Consider the following 23038-nt stretch of genomic DNA (forward strand, 5'->3'; position numbering starts at 1 on the left):
ATAAAAAGACACTCTTTAACAATCTGCCATTTTTTCATTCCCGACCCTGTTCAAGGTCAATAAAAATTCTCATCCTGTTATATGAAGATTTATAATATTATTAGTGTAATTGATTTATCCCGGATTCAAAATGCATATTCCTCACGTCATGTTGACCCAAACAACCAACATAATCAATACAGACGGACTATTTCCAAGTTAATCCTGAATGGGTCATAGTGACTTCAATATAGAAACCTTAGCATCTCGTGTGCCTCACGCAAATCAAAACCCGTTATTTCAATGCCGTTGGCGGGAATCCCGTTGGCGGGAATCCCATTTCGAAACGCCTACGAGCTGTAAAACATGAGTCAGATCTACGAGGTAAACCGCGGTCGTGTCGACGTAGACTTGATTCAGGTCCCAATCCCGTGCCATCGCCAGAAAACTATTGTTTGAGCGATATGCTTTAGGGACCTCTCACGCGAGAACGGGACTTGAATCAAGTCTAGTGTCGACGTGGAAGAGATGACGGGGTTATCCTCTCAGTCTCAGGCCAAGGGGAAATTATTGGCTCATCACGATCTTAAAGATGGGATGTAGTAACGGCTGTCTTCCACGAAGGAAATCTTTCTAACCTCTCAATAGGATTGATCGAGAGAGTCTTTTGAAATGGCCAGTCGCCAGTTTGATGGCCAGTCGCCAGTTTAAAGGAAATGACAGTCCGAGACATTGTATAAAGAGTGTTCGATGAATGGTGGTGTTCATTTGCATTATGGTGTGCAAATGATGTGGGTTGGAATCTTACCAAGCTACATCCCAATTCTTAATGTAAATCAATGTTTGTATTTAATGAGTGGGATTTAACATGTTGCCAGCCTAGTTTTTCTGTTTCCCATGTGGGAGTTTGCCGAGTTCCCTTGACGTGGAGATCATCTAAACATTTCAAACAAACATACAAACAATAATCCCAAGGAAACAAGATTCGCTCAGAATAAAAAATACGAGAAGTCGACTTCAAGAAGAAGTTTTAGTTCCAGTGATACGTCAATACAACAGCCTATAACCGGTGATATATATTTTCATGTGAATACATAAAGACAAGATCAGAGGTGCTTTATAAATGAAATAACAATGCTCTTTTAACAAATCCAGCGGAAAATTTTTGACATGTTGTTTGTGTTTGTGTGATTCCTCGCTGAATGAATTTATGTTCTAAGACGATTTTTAAATGTTTTTTTTTGTTTATCAATCAAAAGGTATCAGGAAAAGGGATTTTCGCTCGATGGGAATAGTCACGAAAAAGGCTTCAAACTGCCATATATATATGATCATAAAAACATTTAATTAACAGTTAATTTACAGAGGGGCTCCAATGTAAAACTCAGTTTTGTGATGCACTCATATTCCAATAGAGAGTCCTCATGAAAGCGAGGAAAATTACACATCTTTAACCTCACATTAAAACGATGCAAAATGGCGTTGTATTCACCGTACTCTTTCAGAGCGAAATTTGAAATATGATATCATCGGACATCAAAAACCAAATGTGTCTGTACATTCCAATGAGGAATTTGTGCACCATTTCGAAAGGTCAACATTTAATGCAGTTTTGATCGAATCATATAAATTGAAGAATGAACTAAAAATTCTCTCTACACAATGTACATATTTGAAGTGTGACGTCATCGAACGTTTTGGGATTTTGACAACATTTGCACTTGAAGGGTACGGCATTTTAAATTGATGTATTATATACAGACTTGTAATCCCCCCCCGCCCCATTTTCGGAAGGACTTAAGTTTTTATTAGAAACCGAGTGGATCACAAACCTGAATGTCTTGCCCTCTTTAACAGAAAAGCATTGTTTTAAAGAATGGTTCAGTAGAGTCGCGATGAGGCAGCTCGTTCATGTTGCACTTTAACGGTGCGTTGGTTCAGACCTCAAGTCCCATTCATCTTACCATACCAGAATTACCCCAGAAAGCCTCAATTTGCCAAACACTCTTTACTATCCTTGTTTATTTTTTGTAAAGAATATTTTACATCAGACTCCTAAAAAGCTGACACTGATGTACACTGGGGAATCGTCGAGCCCATCGATGATAAGATAAATAAAGGGGAATAATTCAACGACGGATAGAATCTTTTCGCACATTGTTTGAAAAGCTGACGCCGTTTGGTCTACGGTTTACTCCCACGATATTCTAGTGACAAGGCGTTTGTTAGAGCTTGCCGAGAATGGCTACATCAACAAGGGACGAGATTTTCACTGAAATCTTCGGGTTTTGCTAAATCGGCTCCTAGAGTCTAGAGTGGAATACCTTTAGGCCTATGGCTTTCAGCACGTACATTTGAACTTTCAGAGAGACAACTCGTGATAATTGCGGTATTATCAAATGAAACGGAGCAAAATTTATCAACTTGCAAACTTTGGTAAGCCGATTACGGTGGCTCATATCCGCCAATTCCTAAAGAACTCTTGTTTTATTTTACGGCGATATATCGCCATACTATTGCGTTATATCGCCGTACTAGTGCGTTATATCGCCGTATTTTATTGCGTTATATCGCCGTATTTTATTGCGTTATATCGCCGTATTTTATTGCTTTACATCGCCGTACTATTGCGTTATATCGCCGTACTATTGCGTTATATCGCCGTACTATTGCGTTATATCGCCGTTTTTTATTGTGATATCAGCATTCTACGGGGCAAAGACACAAGGCACGACGTCCGAGGTCCAAGTTTTTTTCAGGTGAGTTGAGACCTTGTTTTATTACTTATTTTCTAATTAGGGCACATTAATTGTGAATTATACTCGTTTATTGCTGATTCGAGCAGTCCCAACATTATCATAGTACGGTGATATAACGCAATAAAATACGGCGATAAAACGCAATAAAATACGGCGATATAACGCAATAACATACGGCGATATAACGCAATAATACGGCGATATAACGCACTAGTACGGCGATATAACGCAATAGTATGGCGATATATCGCCGTAAAATAAAACAAGAGTTCTATAGGAATTGGCGGATATGAGCCACCGTAGCCGATGGCTCCAAGTCGGCTTGTTATACTGCAGTCTATCTCATCATTAAATATTCAGTCTCATTATCACATGAGATATACGACACGCTAAACAACACATAACTAACCTTACATCGTTTTGTAGACAACGAGACTTTATCTCCACGTAAACTTTAAACAGCAAGTCGACTTGTCTCGATAATTAAGACGACTTAGTAACTGGCGACTTATAAGTCGTCATGGAATCATAAGTTGACTTGTCCTTATATTATTTTCTCGTCAGGACGAGTTTTTGAACCCAAGAAGTTGACTCGTCATACTAACTTATTTCGGCCAGATGACTTCTTAATATAGTAATTTGCACAGGAGGTCGACTTGTATGATCTCACCAAGACGACTTGGGCATATTGAAACAAGTTGACATCTCGGTCCCAGTAAGTCGCTTGGTGAGATAAATTATCTCCACGTTGACTTCACAGTTGGTTCAAAAATCGTCTTGGCAATATAATATCTTCCTAAATGAGTTTGACATTTCGGTCGACCTTTGGCTAAATAAATAAATTATTGTACATCTAGGCCCATTTCAGTAAGTCAACGTGATGAGACAAATAACTGGATTGGTGATTTAGGCCCTATCTCAATTTTAGAGCTCGGCCCATTTCAGTAAGTCAATTTGGTGATGAGACCAAAATCATCTGGATTGGTGATTAATTAGGCCGCATTTCAAATCTAGAGCCCCCTATAGTTCTGGAAATGTGATTGACATAATAATAGTTATACCGTTGTACCATGTTATGCAAAGTTATGGTGGGCCAAACAAAAGTTATTGCGCTCTTGAGTATGCGTATTCATGTCATGTATCGTTACAGTCTCTTGCCGATTTATAAAATGGTCGTGATTTTGGCTTTGGCGCCGTTCTTCTCTTTGAAGCCCCGCCGAAAGTAAAAACACAAATAATACACCGGAACCCAAAGCGAAGTTGTGATTTGAAAAGGGCCACCACTTTTGTAGCCCCGATGACGGAGCTGATTGATCTGACGTCATTAATGTTTGTTAATGCGCAAAGCACAGCACATGGGTATACATTAAAATGGCACTCTTCATCTATACACCTCTACATACACACGAAAGATTCCAAGATCAAACTAAGGTTGTGGCATGCCTTTTCTAGGGTTCGCTATGATTGATTTCCTCCTCATTAGAATTTTTTTTACAAATTCCAATTTTCCCCCCAACTTAGGGAGTCTCACAAGAATTATAGTTTCCGCATCAGGTCGATTTATTGAGCACGTCACCCAAAAATGTGCTCGTCCCTTTTTTCGGGGATGAGCGTGACGGACGGACATGCTGGCTGTAATGCCTCCGGACGCCGCATTGTCTGCCTCGACGAAGCCAGAGATTTGGCCTGCACGGTACAGGTGTTAGTTAGCATGATTGCCCACTGGGAATAACGGCAAGAGGAAAGGCGAACCATGGATGGAGGAAGGAAAATAACCAGCGCGGCAACAGGACAAGCAAAAAGACAGAACACGTGAAAACGCTGTGCAGCCGCTCGTCTAGATTTGCACTTCGAGTAATCGTAGACACACAGGCAGCAAGTATTTCGATAATTCGATATAGTGGGAGCTCAAAGGTAACCCCAAAGCGAGTAAATCGAAAAAAGTGCACGGGATTGTTAAACACTATTTGCTACGGCACTCGACCATCACTATAATGGATTTATTCAACAGATAGTTTTTTTTTAAACGCAACTGCAATGACTTGGTATCTGAAACAAATGCACTTATATAAATAATGGTCGACAAAACGCAATTTTTCATAGCAGTGCTGATGCAGCATCCTTTTCCCCGTTGAAAATTACGGAAGCGTTTTGCTGCCACATTAATAATAATAAAAAAACTCTCTCTTACATCTCTTAACTCCACTTTGTACGTCATCGTCGAATCAGGGGCCTCTAAAACACACATCTCAGAAGATCGTGTTAAACTTCAGAGGAAGAAAAAGTCACGTATGATTGGTCCGAACTGTTTTATGGGTGATTGTTTGTTGGGTGTGTTTTGGTGTTTGTTTGGTGTGCTTTCTGTCACTGAATTGCCAAGATGTCCCGCAATTGCTTGTCATCACCGGGATCCCATGGTCTTGGGCCATTCCGTTGTTTTGCGCAATTTCGCCTTAACATCAAAATAGGAGAGGCGCAATTGTGCAAAACAACATAATTTTCGAGTCTATTCCTCCAAAGATATTGAAAGTCCCATTATTTAACGGCATGCCATTCCTTGCCATTTAGGATGAGAGGAACCTTCTGCTGATTGCATCTAATGAGATTGAAGGGGAAGAGAGAAACTGGTACAAGATCACGACCTGAACCCGCAGTCGATCACGATATATGCACAACACAAAGGCCGGTTTGCAGTCAGTCACGAATTCACTATAGATTTATATGGCTTTATACATTAAAGGCACTTGACACTTTTGGTTGTTATAAAAGACACGGTATTTTCACTTGGTGTACCCCATTTAATTATGCATAAAATTACAAACCTGTGAAAATTTGATATGTTGGTCATCAAAGTTGCAAGAAAATACATAAAAGCCTTGTTGCACAGTGTGCTTTCAGATGCATAATAAAAGACTTAAGAGAAATTACTTCTTTCTGAAAAACTATAACTTTACTATACTTTATAGGGGTTGTTTCTCAAAATATTTTCTACCATCAACAGCTCTTCATTGCTCATTACCAAGTGTGTTTCTGTGATACCATTTACCAATACAGTACCCAGTGTTGTTAGCATGAATAGTGGCGTTGGAATGAGTGTCCATTCCATATCAGTCAGTCCTTGATGGTCACCGTAAGAGGTGTGCCATCAAATCTTCATTCATCTGTCATTGTTTTGTTTTTGGTAAATAATTATAAAATGCCGAAACCATAATTTGCTGAGAAACCTTTAGGCCTATATATGATATTTATGATGGGAGTCATGATGTAATTCCGTGCGAATTAAAGGCTTTGGATCAGACACGCGTGTTGACTGAGACAGTGTGTTGTCTTTAAAGGCACTGGTCACTATTGGTAATTGTCAAAGACCAGTATTCTCACTTGGTGTATCTCAACATATGCATAAAATAACAAACCTGTGAAAATTTGAGCTCAATTGGTCGTAGAAGTTGTGAGATAATAATGAAAGGAAAAAACACCATTGTCACACGAAGTTGTGTGCTTTTAGATGGTTGATTTCGAGACCTCAAATTCTATAAATCTGCGAGGTCTGAAATCAAATTTGTGGAAAATAACTTGTTTCTCGATAACTATGTCAGTCACTTCAGAGGGAGCCGTTTCTCACAATGTTTTACAATATCAACCTCTCCCCATTACTCGTCACCGAGTAAAGTGTTATGCTAATTACGGGCTGTAATAATAGTTTGTGTTACTACCCACCCCCCCCCCCCCCCCCCAATTGACTTGTTACTATGATAATGTTGTACAGCTTAGGAAATTTATTCGTCTGAATTGCCCCAACATTTTTTGAATTTGGGAAACGATTCATGCATGGATCGTCTCAGATTTCTCAGGGCTGGTGTCTGTTCCCCCCCCCCCCCCACCCCGAATGGCTGTGATTGAAGTGGTACCGGCTGAAGGGCTTTTGCGGTTTCTTCACAGTTTTTCAAAACGCGTAAAAAGACGGGTTTGGTTAACTTACAAGTGTTAAGAATTTCCCGTTTTTAACCATTCGTCCGTAATCCTTCCAAAAATATGACCATATGAAATTGAATACATTAGCCGGATCGTGAGAGGTCCTCACGGTTAGGAGGGGATTTGATCACGATATTACGGCTAAAACCAGCCCGCCTAAATTTTACCCCACTCATTCAGTGTTGTCTTTAAAAATTAGTTGTGGATTCATTTAATATCGAGGGAAAATCCCTCGGGTCGATTGCAGCTTTGACACGATCTTCAACAATTAGGACCGTGCGCGGTCATTGCTCGCAGCACGTATAGGAGTATTATTATAACGTACAAAATTAAAAGGATATATCACAGTATTACCATACGGCTGTTTCGTTCGGGTATCCTTTTGTTTGTGAACGAGTGAAGGGGGAGGGCTTATGAGGTTTTCTTAGAGTGTAGGGCCTGGCATGGGGATGAGAGGATATTATACCCGATATGGGCCAGAGGGTGTCCTCTTCCAGATGTCCCATACTTTAACAAACTATATGCCTCTTCTTCAAAAAATCCTCCAAAGAGTTCCAGAGATTCAAAGCACAATGACACCACGACGAACACTGTCAAGCAACAAGCGACCCCCTTTGAAGGCAGTGGACACTATTGGTAATTACTCAAAATATATTAGCGTAAAATCTTACGTGGTAACAAGCAATGGAGAGCCGTTGATAGTATACAACATTGTGAAAAACGGCTCCCTCTGATGTAACATAGTTTTCCACGAAGTTGATTTCGAGACCTCGGAATTAGATTTTTAGGTCCCGGAATTAAGCATCATGACACACAACTTCTTTGTGATGTGAAAAGGGTGTTTTTTAATCCAATATTATCTCGCAACTTCGATGACGTTCAAATTTTCAGTTGTTTTTGTTTATGTATATGTTGAGATACACCAAGTGGACTGGTCTTTGACAACAATAATTACCAATAGTGTCCAGTATGAAGTCACTAAAATATATATATTTTTTTTTCTAGGGTCACAATAATATTCATCAAACAATAATGTTTTGTTTTTTTGCATATAATGTTACTGAGAGATGTAATAAGGTTACCTGTAAAAAAAAACCCTTTTTTTTTAAGGACTGACTCACCGACTCACCAAAGGATGGGTACTTGTACAATTGGTTAATTCCGATAAATGTATTGATGAAATTGGAATCAGCTAAACAAAATTGATAATTAAAATTTCATCCACGGGCACACAGTACTAATTTATATGGTATCTTTCGGTGTCAAATTCTAAATTTCATCTCATAAGAATGTTGCCAAAATCTAAATGGTATACCATCCATTAAATTTAATATGATTTTTGTTTGTTTTTTGTTTTGCCAAACAGTTAATTTAACTCCCTGCAAATTGGATCTGAATAACCAGTGTTGTTGATTTAGTGTCAACAAACAGCCGTCTGAACGGCAGTTTACGTCCACTGCAATTCACTATCGAATAAAATTGTCTTTTCCGTAAAGTGAGCATGTTGTGTTGCAACATTATCCGAACCGTCCAGCGCGCCGCCAACCCCGCACAGAGCACGTCCTGTTGCCATTGAGAAGACCTGGCGCCTCCTGTCCAAACAGCATGCGTCCTGCCAGAAAAGATTTGACGAAACAAGAATTGACCATTGAGAAAACGATGAAACAAGATCTTCATACCTGGCCGAGTGGCATTTAGGGGAGAATATAATCGAGTCTTATGATGCAAACTATAAATAGTCAGGCCTACCTGTGTAAGACGATCAATTTCTGACAGGAGGCGTGTTAGGAAGGGTTGAATGACCCCGGCTGAAATCGGCTTGATGGATGTGACCGTCATGTATTAATAATAATATTATAGATGGTCAAGTTTTTACACGAAGCCTCAACACAGTAGTTCCGAATAAAATAATATGCTGATTGTGCTTTTCACATCATTACCGCGGGCGCATATACTTCTAAATTGACACATTTTGTATTGGTTGGTGTGCATGCATGGAGTTCCAATTTGTTATAGAAGCATAATAATATACAAGTGAGTTGGGGGGGGGGGGGCGACACCAACAATGATAACTGGTTAATTAAAAAATAAATAATAATATTTTCGGGATCCCTTTTACAATCCATTGTGCGTGACTATTGCGCAATGTCCAACTGTCCACGGCATAATGTGAACGTCATGTTTTGCGGCCGGAGCTCTGCCATCGTCCTGTATGTCAGTGAGACCCTGACTACTAATACAGAATGATGACATCATAAACGTAAGATGACGACATCCTCGAATAACTTATCTCGGGGAATGACACGTCCTAAAGTACTAAAATGTCGTCTACCTTGTATTCCATCTTAAAGATGTCGACATCGTGAAAGTAAAAATGTCGACTTTCCGAGACAAATTATCTCGGGTTGACGACACACTGAACGTGTCGACTTCCCGAAATAATTCATCGCTGGAACAATGTCGGCTTGTCGTCACGTTAGATGTCATCGTCCTGCACCTGCTACGGTAAATTATCTCAGGATCTCAACAATTATTGAATGGCACTTGTAGAGCTCCATTATAACATGACCATGTCAAAAGCTGCCCAGAGAGAAAAAGGGACAATATCAATACAGTTAGGCTTTATGCATGTTATATTTCGGGTGCGGCAATCAAAACAAGCACCCCCTCCCCCCTCTTTTTTGTAGAGGTGTATGACAGTAAGATTTTATGGTGTTTCCTGATCCAATTTACATGGTTTTGAATGGCGATTGTATGATCATGGTAATTTGACCATAACAATAATATTGACAACACTGTTCATGGTTCATGATGCCAGTTATTATATACCATGTAAAAACTGCAGAAACAACTGAGAAACGGCGCCATAGATTTCCAGCAACCTATAAATTACACTCATCGCACAGGTCGGAGCATTCAGAAAGATATAGTAAAGTGGCGGTCGGAATAATAATCCGAATAATCATCAATCATTACTATAAGCCTGAGCCTTAATAATTTGTTTACCTTTGCGAATGTTTTAGTTTTTGTTCCAAAGCCCAGAGTGCCCACAATTTTGTCCGAAATTGACTGGACAGAAAGCAGCACGACGGTCATACACTACTTTTAGATGAGATGATATTCGCCTGACCATAGAGTAAGGACAGCCTTACTCTATGGCCGACTGTCTGTACTATGTCCTTTGCTTTACATACAAGACGTGTGTGCTCGCCATGCCTAATCATGAATATTAATGATATTGGATGGCGTCACGGATGTTTTGACCAATAGTTGATGATGTAAGTGACCTAACTTTATTGACTAAACTTACAGCTGATCGACCCCACGTTTAGGTCGTATATGCACCACACACTCAATCCACGCGTAGTGTAAAGCATTGCTAGTGTGCGTGTGTGTGACGGTGCTTGTGGTAAAGGTGGCTATTGCATGCAATTGGCACTCTGGCTGTGTAGCGACTAACGACGGAGGTTGAACAACGTACTTCATTCTCGTCATGAAAAGGGGGTATTTTGGTCGGAATTTTTCTTCCTGAGCCGACTAGTGGGAGACAAGAATTACACTACGGTTTGGTGCCAAGTTGTCTGTTCTCACTCAAGGCATGAATATTCAAACGAATATAATCTACATGCCCACTTTAGAAGGTTTTTAAGTTGACTCAGTAAAACATTTTGGAAGAGTCGTCTGCGTTTTTTAGTAAGGGCACATTATTTTTCACTTTGGTTGACATGGTAGAGTAACCACAATCAAGACAGTACACTGTAAATAAAGCCTTATCTACAGAATTTAAAGGGACGTTCATGTACAGGAACCATTCACCTCGCCTCGGACGTCAAACTGCAGCGTGTTTATCTTTGCCTGCCACACTTTGGGTTGCTTTGTTACCGGACATGTTGAGGTTCCTGACGCAAAAGCTTCGAGCACAGTCACTAAATGAAGTGCAACCATATGAACCAAAGGTAAGCAACTTTTTTTCAATTTTTTGTTATTTTGTTAGCCTAAATTTAGTTAATCCATACAACGTATTTAGTTAAGTTAATCATAAAGTAAGGACGAGTTAATTTTTGCCATTTTTGTGTGTTTTAAAAATGTTTGTATATTTAAAAGAACAAAAATTAATTCAATTGGCAAACTTCCAAAATAAATGTACAATAAATACAACTGCTTTTTTTCTTTTCTTTTGCTGGTTTGACTGTTTTTTAAACTATTCGACCAAGGGAAATATGCCCAATGGAACAGACTGCCACTTCTTCTTACATAAAACAAAATGATTAATTTGAGATGGTCCAATTTAATATTTAGGAAGTAACTTACTACGTTTGTTTCTTCATGATGAGTGAAAAGGTTGCAGTCGATTCCAACATCTTTCCTGGAAAAAGACCAAAATGTAGTTTTTGTGATTAAAACTCCATGGCTTTGGTACGAACTTACTTTCCCATCAACTCTTTCCTAAAACATGAATAAAACAATAGCTTTCAAACTTTTATATAAACAACCATGTAAGTTTATTTAGATGCAGTGGACACTATTGGTAATTACTCAAAATAATTAATAGCATAAAACCTTTCTTGGTGACAAGTAATGGGGAGAGGTTGGTGGTATAAAAAATTGTGAGAAACAGCTCCCTCTGAAGTGCTATAGTTTTGGAGAAAGAGGCAATTTTCCACGAATTTGATTTCAAGACCTCAAGTTTAGAACTTGACTTGAGGTCTCGAAATCAACCATCTAATTAAACGCACACAACTTCGTGTGACAAGGGTGTTTTCTTCTTTCATTATTATCTCGCAACTTTGATTGAGCTCAAATTTTCACTGGTTTGTTATTTTATGCATATGTTGAGATACACCAACTGTGAAGGCTAGTCTTTGACAATTACCAATAGTGTCCACTGCCTTTAACTTAAATACTTTGAAACGAACAAAGATCTGTGTATTTGCTTGTGTTTTTACACCAAGACTGAGGCACAGGACTCGGATTACAACACAGACTCGGAAGAAGAAAACCAAGAGGTGGAACAGTTTTTAGAAGGTTGGTGTCGCATTAGCATTAATTGAGTTTCACCAAATGTAATAATGATTTTGAACATCGAATGTACAGTTTGCGTGAGTTTTACATTTAATTAAGTTTATTTCAGACTTCATTGAACAGCAATCAAAAGTGACTGAAGTCATATATTTTCACTGTAGTGTATACATTGTGTTTTTCTATTAGTAAACAAATTGTTGGGTTTGGAGACCTGAACAATAATTTATTGCCCTTGACTGATAATGTTCATAACGCAGTCTGCCTACGTCGCCCTGGAATCAATGACCTCCTGTGTTCTGCAAAATTATTTTCTAGCCTGTAACATTGTAATTTTGCCATGACTCACTGCACAGCCCAGCTGCAGGATGGAAACTGTGTACAAAGGATGTTATTGCACCATTCTTGCACAGTATCTGTTCCACAGACAGTATTTATTGTCTCCTTTGCGACCTACGTATACTTCTGTAACCTCTAAACTTATAAACACACATGCATTTTGTTTGTGCAAAACATACACACGTATGTAGAGTGATAGAGTCTTATTTTCATATAACATAGTATACATTTTCCATGGCATGTTTTTGTTGATGATATCCATACAGGTTTTGATAACCATTTCTGAGTGATATGATACTATAGCGATAGAACCAATAGACTTGCAAATTGCAAAGCAGCTCAAACATGTAATGTGGTAATTTTTGTGTGTATATCACACAATTTTCTTTATGTTTATTTATTGCTGTGGGATTAACGGGGGATTTTGGTTAGGTGTTGAATACAGTCTTTTTAAGATATGACTAACTGAAATTTAAGCAGTGGTTTCCCTCTCTCGCCTCCAGAAAGAATGTGTGTCTATGAGAGTTTTAAGTGCATTATGGACAGGTTGAGAACTTGCACATTGATTCCATGGCAACATTGTTTTAGCGACCAGTACATGTATGTCAACACTTGTTTTGATTGTACCAACCAAAATAAAATGCACACGTGTTTATCACAGCCTTCATGCATTTTAAAAACTGTTTTTGTGAATTCTTGTCAACAGAAAGAAAAATGTGCAATGGATCCTCCAATCCGATTTCTAGTCCGGCCCTAATAACACCTCACCCTGTGAGACTAAGACCACTGGAGGATATAGTAAATTCCACAGAGAATATTTTAACGTCAGACCGAGACAGACACAGCTCGGAAGAGGAACTCACAGGGTTAGACAAACAACCAACCCCAGAGAAACGAAAGTGGTCACAAATAAGTCGAGGTGGAAATGGGGACGTTTCAGGCTCAAGTGATGAGGAAGTTAAAGAACTCTGTGCCAAACCGATACCGTTGAGATTTAGTGCGTCACCGCCAAGGCACTTACAAAGACTAACGCGAAAGCATTCGGAAGGAAACGCCACCTTTTTCGTGGCAAATGTTGGCCCAGCCGGAGACTTTGCATCGCCACGGAAGCGACACAGGCATGCGTATCACCTGGATGACAGTCATGTGCAGAATGGTCGGTGTTTAGATTTTGAGAAAATGCAGCAGGTACGTATCCTACAGTATTAATTGTACGAAAAAATATGGCCGACTACAGGGTTGTATTTCAGCAATTTATAAGTGGCGGTTATTTTCTTCTCAAGGTTTCAGAAGTGTCATGCACAATTGCTTTCCTAAGTTTTGAAATGGAAGGAAGGCTCACTACATTAAAGTAGGGATTAGTTTGAAATTGTTGTTGAAACGTTCAAGAATGAATACCGGTACATACTTGCAAAATAAGGGGTTCACTTTTAAACTTTGCTGTTTCCCTGATCTCATTGAATCCCTGAAACTCCGAAAAGTAGGTCGAGAGGAATAGAAGTTCAAAATTCAGGATGTGATGTTTGGCAGACAAACTCTCAGCATATTATTTTTTATGACTGATTGATATGCATGGGATGTCCCAATATTAAAAAAGTTTCAGTTTGTGAAGGTGCAACCAAAGCTTAAATGATATGGGAAATTCCTGGAAAATGCATCGTATATCAATTGTCAGTATATTGAAAGTGATGTAAGTTCTTCGGAGGTGTGCGTGACATTGTATACCCCAGCTGTGCAATATTGCGTGCAAGTGGTGGAATCTTCAACACGTACTGTCAAGCAGATTGTGTACAGGTTTACAAACTGTACAATAGCCTGCATGATATGAGCACACTCTTGTATTATTGGGTTACTAGAAGTTGGAACTCTGCCAAATCTCGTTGGATAGCTGCCAAGATTAACAGTCAAGCATTGGCTATAAATGCTAATAGAGTCAATTTGTGCTGATGTTTTTATAGTGACTGAACAAACTTACTGGTCCTATTTTCCCAGCTCTGGCAATTCTGTAATATGTATACTTACATACCCTTTAGATAGCAAATGTTCATGTAGGTTTGCCAAAAGAATGATCTATGAAAAGAGATGCCAAATAAGATCCCCCTACCTTTTTACCCATAGAGACTTGATTGTGTTATATGAAGGGTATTATTTTATCGGTACTGCTGATTGTTAAAAAAATTAATAAGAGCACATGCGATAAGGCTATAACATAGACTCGTTTAAATTTCAACCCCCACAACAAGATTCCTGGCTGGGCATCCATCTTGAAATATCAGATTACCCAAGTGTACACATTCTACACATGTGTAGGTTGCCTTGGGTAACTGAAAATCCTTTTGTAGCACTGGCAAGTGTTGTAATTTACAATTTGAAATAGGGTTGAACAATCCGCAAAGATTTATCTGTGATGCTATGATTATGATTTTCAGGTCTTGTTAATATCTGATTAAGTCCCCAATTTGAGTTGAGACAGAAAAAAAAAATCACAGTATGCTAAAGGTGATTTGGGTTTGCAATATTTGATGCACTCACCAATGCACATTTTTGTCTTGATGAAAAATGCACACAAGGCTTCCTTTGTATTGTACACAAAAGTAGATGGCGTAATTATTAACCAACTACCTTTGGATCCAGGGTACTACAGAGGCAGCAGGCCAGCTAGTTTGAGTTGAATGCTTTGTGTTTGTGTGCGTGTGTGCACTTGGAATAATTACGTGCCTGATATCCTTGGAATCAAACGCTCAGCTTGTCCGTGTCCATCCATGTGTAAAATGGCAGGCTGCTCTAGGGACCGTATGGCAGATTGCCATGTATTGTTCCCCCTAAAGGGATGGCAATAAAACCATCTTCAAGTTAGTAGCATCCTTGCACATTTTAATTAAATGTATGGCTCTTCCTTGATTGCCTACAATTGTCATCATTTGTTAGGCTAGCTAGTGTACACCAGGGACACAAATATTATATGACTCCACCCGTAAGTGAGAGTTTTGCCCCACTGTTCAAACGATTGCCTCCCTTGTGTACATGTACGTAGCCAACGAAAAGTGTGAGGCACTCTCGGGTTGAGGTTCATAATGTTAAATGTACATCAATTTTCAGGAGGTGCAGTCAGGCAATCCTGAGTGTGCGGTACTGGTCTTTTTTACCCAACACATGCTGGGTACTTGGGTGCCTTTGAAACAATGGAACAATGCTTCCCCCAAAGCCTAAGGTATTTTGTTCTAGTCGTATCCCAGAGAGGAGGAATTCTTTTAGTGGAAGGGGGAAGGGATGGGGTTGGATAGAAGGAAAGGGGAAGGGGAGGAGGTCTGTCAACTGGAAAAAGAAAGGAACAAAAAGAAAGACTTTCAAGGTATTACAGTGTTACACATGAAGGCTATAACATGAAATGGCATGGACATGGTGCTTTGACGAATAGGTTTTACAGGTTAGTAGGGACAGTGACTTGTGTAAGTGCATTCTAAAAAAGGTTGGCCAACTGTTTGCAATTTTTTTCAGATTGAAATGCGCAAATTGCATCCTGCTGCCTCAGGCATGCCCTGAAACTACAGTTCATTGATGTGACCTACATTATGTATGCCCATGTGATGTGTGCATTAACTGTTCATTGTAAACGTTCACTTCATCATTGCATGAATGTACATACAAATCTGCTTATTTATGAAAGAATTTGTGGGAAACATGTGGCAAACAAAAATTGTGTTCTCACAGTGATTGTTTCTTTTGTCAGTAGTGAATTTCTGTTGATTATCAATATCACAGATGTTTGAGATGACAGAAAGGGGAGTGACATGTAATGATAAAAAAAATGTTCAGAAATTCTCTCCACTGTAAATTAGGGTTGAGACACCTGGCTAAGTATAAGCACATAGGCTACATGTACAGTACACAGGGATTTCCATCCACAGATGTATTTGTTATAGGTGCACCAATGCAGACTTCTGGCACATGTGCAGGAAGAGATTTGCCTCCATTGCAATGCCTTCCCTACTGTTCAATCAAGGTCTACATGTGTACGCGTGTGCATGTCCATACAAACTGTAGGCTACCATAGATTAGGAAGCTAATGCATGTATACATCATGTACCTGCACATTTCAAGGGATTAAAATGCAAGCAAAATTTATTCAACAAATCTTCATTGTACTGTTCCTGTACAGAAAAATAGAAGTATTTAAATTTACATGAGTAACCTGTGTTGTTTTTTTATGGGCACCAGATACATAATTCTGCAATGTACAGGATGTCCCGCATGTGCCTCGATTGTAGTTCAAGGCCTACTTGTATTATAAGTAATCGTACCTGCACATTTTTAGGGGATTAAAATGCAAGCAAAATTTATTTTAGAGAACAATGACAAAAAGAAGTATTCAATTTACATGAATAAACTGTAATGTCAATGGAAGCAGTAGAGTGCAAAACAAATTGTATTTACAGGAAAGCAGGTCACTAGACGATACTATTGTTTCATTTGTGTCATGATATTTTGTCATTGTTTTCACCTGTTCTGTTGATATCAGCTCAGCATAGGAACTGCTGGTGGCCATTAAGGTGTTTTTTTTCCCATTGACACTTGAGGACTGAATTGCATTGTCCGAACATGCATAGTGTCAATAATGTATGAACTTCTTTCATCTATCAGACTTTTTCAATTTCTCTTCTTGCCGCTTGATGCACACTGAGCACAATGTCTCTGCGACTGTGCTTCAAAGAGATTACCACTAATGTAAATGTACAATTCATTGCAACACTGTAGGTTGCAACAGATTTGTGTCAAGGCCATGTATTAATCTATTGATTGCAACATAAATGCAATTTCATTAATTTTGTTCTTTTCAATTTTCATCCTGTTTCAATTTAAATTTGTGTATTGTGTAATTAACCTGTTCTTTTATTTTGCTAATTTCCTTTCCTCCCAGCTTTTTAAGGACCCAATTTTCTCTCCTTAGATTATTGGTTGTTTTTTCCCCTTTATTCTCCCATTTGTAAAGATCTGACTGAAATTTGTTAATTACTTGTACCACATTAGTCCCTTCACAAGCAGAAACTAATTATGTCCCTTCAAGAAATTCCAAGGTGTACAACAAACAACAACCAGTATTCTTTAATGAAAGATCTGTAATATAGTAAAAACATTTTTTCCCAGTTAAAACTCTTTTTTTTAATTTATTTATTTATTATTATTATTAGTATTTTTTTTGTTTGGGGGGGGGGGGTTAAAACATGTGGCAAATAGAAAGACAAAGGATCATTCTAATACAAATTTTAAATAAAAACTAAAATATTGAAATTTTAAAAGCGTAGAACATAACATTTTTTGTATATTTAGGCCTATTAGTAATTAATAATTAAATATTATTTAACATGTTTACTATGTGTAAATCTTCAAGCCCATCACTTTAGTGTTGTTAATTTTTTTGTTCAACAAAATGATTGATATGTATTTATTCTGAATTTTCTTTCTATAGAAGCAGTGTTTTAAGAGGTTCCTTAGTCATGGGCATGGTGTCCGAGCAGCCAGAATGGTACGAATTAAGGTGAGTTATATTTGGAAATGATTCGGGTAAAATTTAATGTTTTTAAAATTTTATTTATTTGAAGAGGAATGGAATTGTCAAACTCAATTTGGTGGATGTACTGGGTTAAATAAATGTCTACGAATGTGACAATGTCACAATAAATAACTTTAAAATGTTGTGGATCTGAGTGCACTTTGTAAAATGTACACTCTAAGTGCAATCTATTGTGTGTACAAAGTTCCATTGTAGGTAATCAAGAAAACTTATTGTTGAATAGGATACCTGGGTTAACCCCTGTATTTGTGACTCACAAAGCAAGCACTCTTGTTTACAGGTTTAAGGCTTGCAGCTACAGTGATTAAGCGCAATTGCCTGGCATCCTTCGTTTCATTATCGGCAGTATGAACTATTTTTCGCGTAATTGTGAATTATTCTCAAACTGAAGTTTTGATTTCCGCACGACTTTTCTGAAAGTATTTTTTTACCATGCCCTTTGTTGTTTCATTTTATTTTAAATCTTCGGACATAATATTTGTTGGCAGGGGCCCTCCAGGGTAAGGCGCTCTTGCTTTGAAGTTGTCGTGATGAGTAGGATAGCATGATGTACCTGCATATTGCTGTTTGTCTATTAAATAAATAAACTTCCGCTTATTTTGCAGTTAATAGTAAGCATACAATGCATATTAAGATACACTCCCAGGCTTTTTATAGTCTTGCAGTGCCAGTCAATGGTTTGGTGCAGGTACATTTTCAAAACAATCGATTGTAAAACTTGCGTTGTTGTTGTTCTTATTCTTATAACTTATGTGTTTACCAAGCTGAGTCATGCCCAGTATAAATTTATAAGTAGGATTTGAAACTTTGCATGGTGGAAGTAAGATATAGAAAAGTTTGCGGTAACACCATGTAATAACAATCTCTAAATGAGTTGGGGTGGTTCTGAAAAGAACCGTTGGATTAACTCGACGTTTCGATCAGTATGCTCTGATTCTCCAGAAGACGATCAGAGCATACTGATCGAAACGTCGAGTTAATCCAACGGTTCTTTTCAGAACCACCCCAACTCATTTAGAGATTGTTATTACATGGTGTTACCGCAAACTTTTCTATATAAAAATTTATAGTTTTGCAGTCCTTGTTTTTTATTTCAGCTCAGTCAAGCGTGAGAGATTGACATGAGTGTGTAAAACAGATACCTGTACATATGTACATCACTTATTTGTATAAAATAACATACAATGCAGAGGAAGGAAACTGTCTTGATGATGTGTAGATTCTTCCCTTGACCTCAAAGAATCGAAGAGAGCTGGCCTGGGAAAATTAAATACATCAGACTAGTCGAAAGGCAGCTGTGTACAGTGCATCAGGCCTGAACGATAATCTTCTGGATGTACATGTATACACGATTCATTTTTTAAGGAATTTATATGTGTACACTTGTACACTATGTATGGTACGTGTAGGTTGCTGCGAAGCAACTTATAGAATAAACGTTTATGCTGACTTCAATGAAAAAAGTCACTGTTCTCCAGGTGGCTCTCTACAGATTGACACAATTTTTTAATTTTTTAAATTTCTTTTGCCCATGCCATGCAGGGAAATGTTTAGTATAGTACTTTGAAAGTATAGGAATGATTTGATTGTATGTATCCAGTTTAGTAGGCTGTACACGGACAAGGAGTTAAGATCATCAATAATTCGACTACGCCATTTTAAGCTGCTGATGGGTCTATAATAATGGTTTGGCTCTGATCCCCCCTCCTCCAAATGGTTATGTAATAGGTTCATAGCTCTATAGTTGTTACCAGGAAACAGTGGCCTGATGCCTGGAAGGTCATGGGTTTTTTGAGAGCTGAAATTGTCTGCTAAAGCCTGTCGAAAAAGGGCTTGGTTCAAGCATAGATTGCAAAATCCAAGTCATAAATATTTTCTGAAAGAAAACAACCCTCAATTTGGTTGTAGCATGGTTGTGTATGTATGTAGGGAGGTGTATGTTTGTATACAATGAAAATGTTATTTTGGTGGTATCCTGCAGGCTTTATTGCTTGTCTTCTTAGGGGGTTACCTCTGAGACAGAACAATTTTGAATCAACATGTGTGTGAACTGGATGACCCTTTTCCCTTTGCAGACAATTGGTACTTGGGTTGAGGTGAAACTGCGGTTGATGCACAGCTATACACTTACATTGTTAATCCGATGGGTTATCACTTATATGTATGAAAACCGTTTTTGGTCAACATATCCTGTTTTCCTTCCAATGCTTGGGATCTGTCTTCAAATAATTCTTAAGTTTAATGCACTATAAGAACAGTTTTAAACTGTTCAAGGTTTGTTGGTGTGGGGATATTTGATTGAGGCTGATTTTTTTACAGTTACAAACCAGCACATTTAAAATGATTGATGCACAAAATGTTTCTTATGTATCCAGCTCTTTTCCAATAAGGACAAAACATACAGTGTTACTCACAGTCAAATACAATGCTGTTTAAACATTGCTTGATACGTAATAATAGGCCTACACAATGGTGTCTTTCTACAAAAGGTGTACCCAATACATGCCTGAAGTCACCACCTTTTTCTCAACTTATAATTCTGCTCCCTGTGCACTATGCACCCTTCCTTCATGCTCTCTGTATATAAGCTCAGAATCCTTGAGCTAAAGCAAGGCCCTGTTCTTCAGTGTTTTCACTCAGTGCCTTTAAAGTTTAACTTGCAGAGAGTGCCATGAGGGGGGATTTAAATGGCATACTGATCAATGCATGTGTGGGGATAAACCTCCTGGCATAATGTTCATATTGATTGAGGACATAAAGCTGCAGTGTCCATGCTTTTCTATATTCATAAATATTTAATGTGTTATGTTGCACACATGTGGTAGACCTACACACCCCCATCCGGCTCAGGGCTGTATTGAAATTTACTTTGTATCTATTTAAGAAAAAATATGTAAATCCCTCTTAGATGTTTGCAAGGAAATTCTTGTCACTGGCAAGGGGTGCAGAATGTCATATCATGGAGGTATATGAGGAACTCGGGCCATTTCTGAAATGGCGGCTAGGCTACAGAGCTCAATGGCTTCGCTTAGCAACATCCTTATCTTAGGAACAGCCAGAGTCATATTACCACTAATTCAGATAAAGCCTCAAATTCAATGTAAGCGATAAAGGCTGTCACCATACTTAGTCTTGCTCCCTATGTGCATTGGCAATAATGAATAGTGTTTCTCAACTTATCAAAATGGGGCCAGACTTTCTTTGCCCAGCCTCACTTTGATTTAGGAGAACTTGCCTGCTGGGAGAGAAATGGAAAACCTTGGTTGCGTAAAGGCTTACGTGTACCTATTGTCTTGTAATATGAACTTTAAAAAAAACTTTTTTTAATGAGATGCTCAACATAACAGGAGCATGGAAGCAGAAAACATTTCTGTAATTCAGCGTCTGAAACCATTGAAACTACATAATCTTGTGTGCATGTCTCTGAACTGTACTTTTACATACAATGTCCCGAAGGAGAAGCAAACAACATTGATTTTATGACTGCCACACTGCATGCTCTATTATGAGATATTTTGCATTTTGTAAATGCTGATCTGAATAGGCTATTCTTTGAACTATTGCAGACTTAGTTTCTTGGCTTTTGTGTGCTAGAAATCCATGGTTGCATGGAGACTACACAGAGTTTCAAGGTTGTCCCGATATTGTTGGTTGTATAGCAGATTATTGGGTTTGTAATAATTACTTTAAGGGATCAAGTGTTTAGAGTTTGAAGTATGACCTACATACTTTGTTGATAACAATCTTAATAAAGTAAGATATGGAAAGAAAAACACAAACAACACCCCACCCCCTCACAAAAAACCCCAAAACCTCAACCCCACCCCCTATAAAGTATACATTTGACTGGTTTTAAGTACATGTATGGATGTGTGACAACTGTACCCATGATGTTGGTCCTGGTCAGCACGAAGCAGGCCTAATGCAAGTACGCAATGCATTAATACATGTAGGCCTACATCATGTACATAATGTACGTTAATGTACAATGAAAACTGTGAAGTTCTCAGTTTGAACTGAAAAGCCATTTGACAGTATTTTGTTTAAAGAAATTAAAACAATCTTAATGTACATGTTCAGTGTGGTTTGTTGAGTTTATGCAACATACATTAGCAAGAGTGTAGGCCTATTTAAATACATGATAGTTCAGTGAATTGTTTGTAAAAAATATCCAATACTGGTAGGCCTATGCCCTATAGCGAGACAAAATACAGTATGTACGCACCACCCATGACAATACTGCAACTGCAGCTACCGGTACATGAATTTTAGACAAAACTTTCTCATGATGACTTTATTGTTACAAAACAATCAGTTTCACAAAAACGTCAGGATGAAAGATGTGCACATTAGATGTACAGTGCGGTTCACATTCAGCAAAACTGCATTGTAAATGTGCACCATTTAAGTAAAACTACATTGTAAATGACGATGACTAGAGCAAGCTAGTCGAAACGTTGAAACCAACTTAAGAACTGACTCCGCCTGGGTAATAGTTAAAAAAGCAGGACAGTTCTTTTCAGAACTGAGAAGGCTCCCGAACACCCAAACAATCTACTCTGCGGTAGTAGAATAAAGAAAGACTGTTCTCTAAGAACAAACTCTACCTGGCGAATAGATACACACATGGTGTTACTGCAAACCAAATATATATATTGTAAATGTACACCTTTTAAGTTTTAAGAGTACATGTACATCAGGAGACAGCTTAATTTGCCCATGAAGATGTTGACATGTCTGGGGTAAGACATGATCACATGATCACATAATTCAGCAGACAACCTTTGCAATCTTGATCCATTTAAAAAAAGAAAAGGTCTGCTGACCTAATAACTACAGTACAGAGTGTTCTTGTCTGTACTGCCTGCTAAATTGCCCGCTTCTGGAAGGTTAAAACACTTGTTGCCAAATGTATCCGCCCCTGGCATCGAGCCATGATTTGATGAACTGTCACACTTCACAGTTGGCGATGTACTTTATCCATACATGTACTATAGTACATCTTACACACACAGCAATTTTTATTAGAAAAAAAAATTGCACATTATTTTCAAATTACACCCGACTGTTGAGTGGAACATTTTAAGTGGGGGGGGGGTGACCTTTTATTGTCATTTATTATCCATACCACACTCTTTTTGTCACACATCATTCGGGTAAATGATAATGTGCATGTTCCTAAACATGATGATTTTTTTTTTTCTCATGAGAGCCAAGCTGGGCTCCGATCTCACGTGTGGAGGAATATTGCACAGTGGCAATATTGACCAGGGGCAATATTCACCCACCGCAAAACCACAAAAATCAATGGCTACACCCACTGTCAGTATTATGGGTAAATCATTGGATTGAGGCATGTGGTGCGAAGGCCATCACAGCAGCCATCATGTGCTGAAGG

At 38.4% G+C, this 23038-nt stretch overlaps 1 protein-coding gene across 1 annotated transcript in view; it reads left to right on the forward strand.

Moving 5' to 3' along the window:
- The first annotated feature begins 10076 nt into the window (after window positions 1-10076).
- The window catches only part of LOC117307316, a 31758-nt gene continuing 18796 nt past the window's right edge, over window positions 10077-23038 (forward strand). Inside the window, exons 1-4 of the mRNA XM_033792038.1 lie at window positions 10077-10666; window positions 11663-11735; window positions 12775-13256; window positions 17536-17604. Coding sequence (XP_033647929.1) covers window positions 10508-10666; window positions 11663-11735; window positions 12775-13256; window positions 17536-17604 — 783 coding nt within the window. The 5' untranslated portion in view covers window positions 10077-10507. The remainder of the gene's footprint in view (window positions 10667-11662; window positions 11736-12774; window positions 13257-17535; window positions 17605-23038) is intronic.

The sequence above is a fragment of the Asterias rubens genome, chromosome 1, assembly GCF_902459465.1.
Source record: "Asterias rubens chromosome 1, eAstRub1.3, whole genome shotgun sequence".
NCBI lineage: Eukaryota > Metazoa > Echinodermata > Asteroidea > Forcipulatida > Asteriidae > Asterias > Asterias rubens.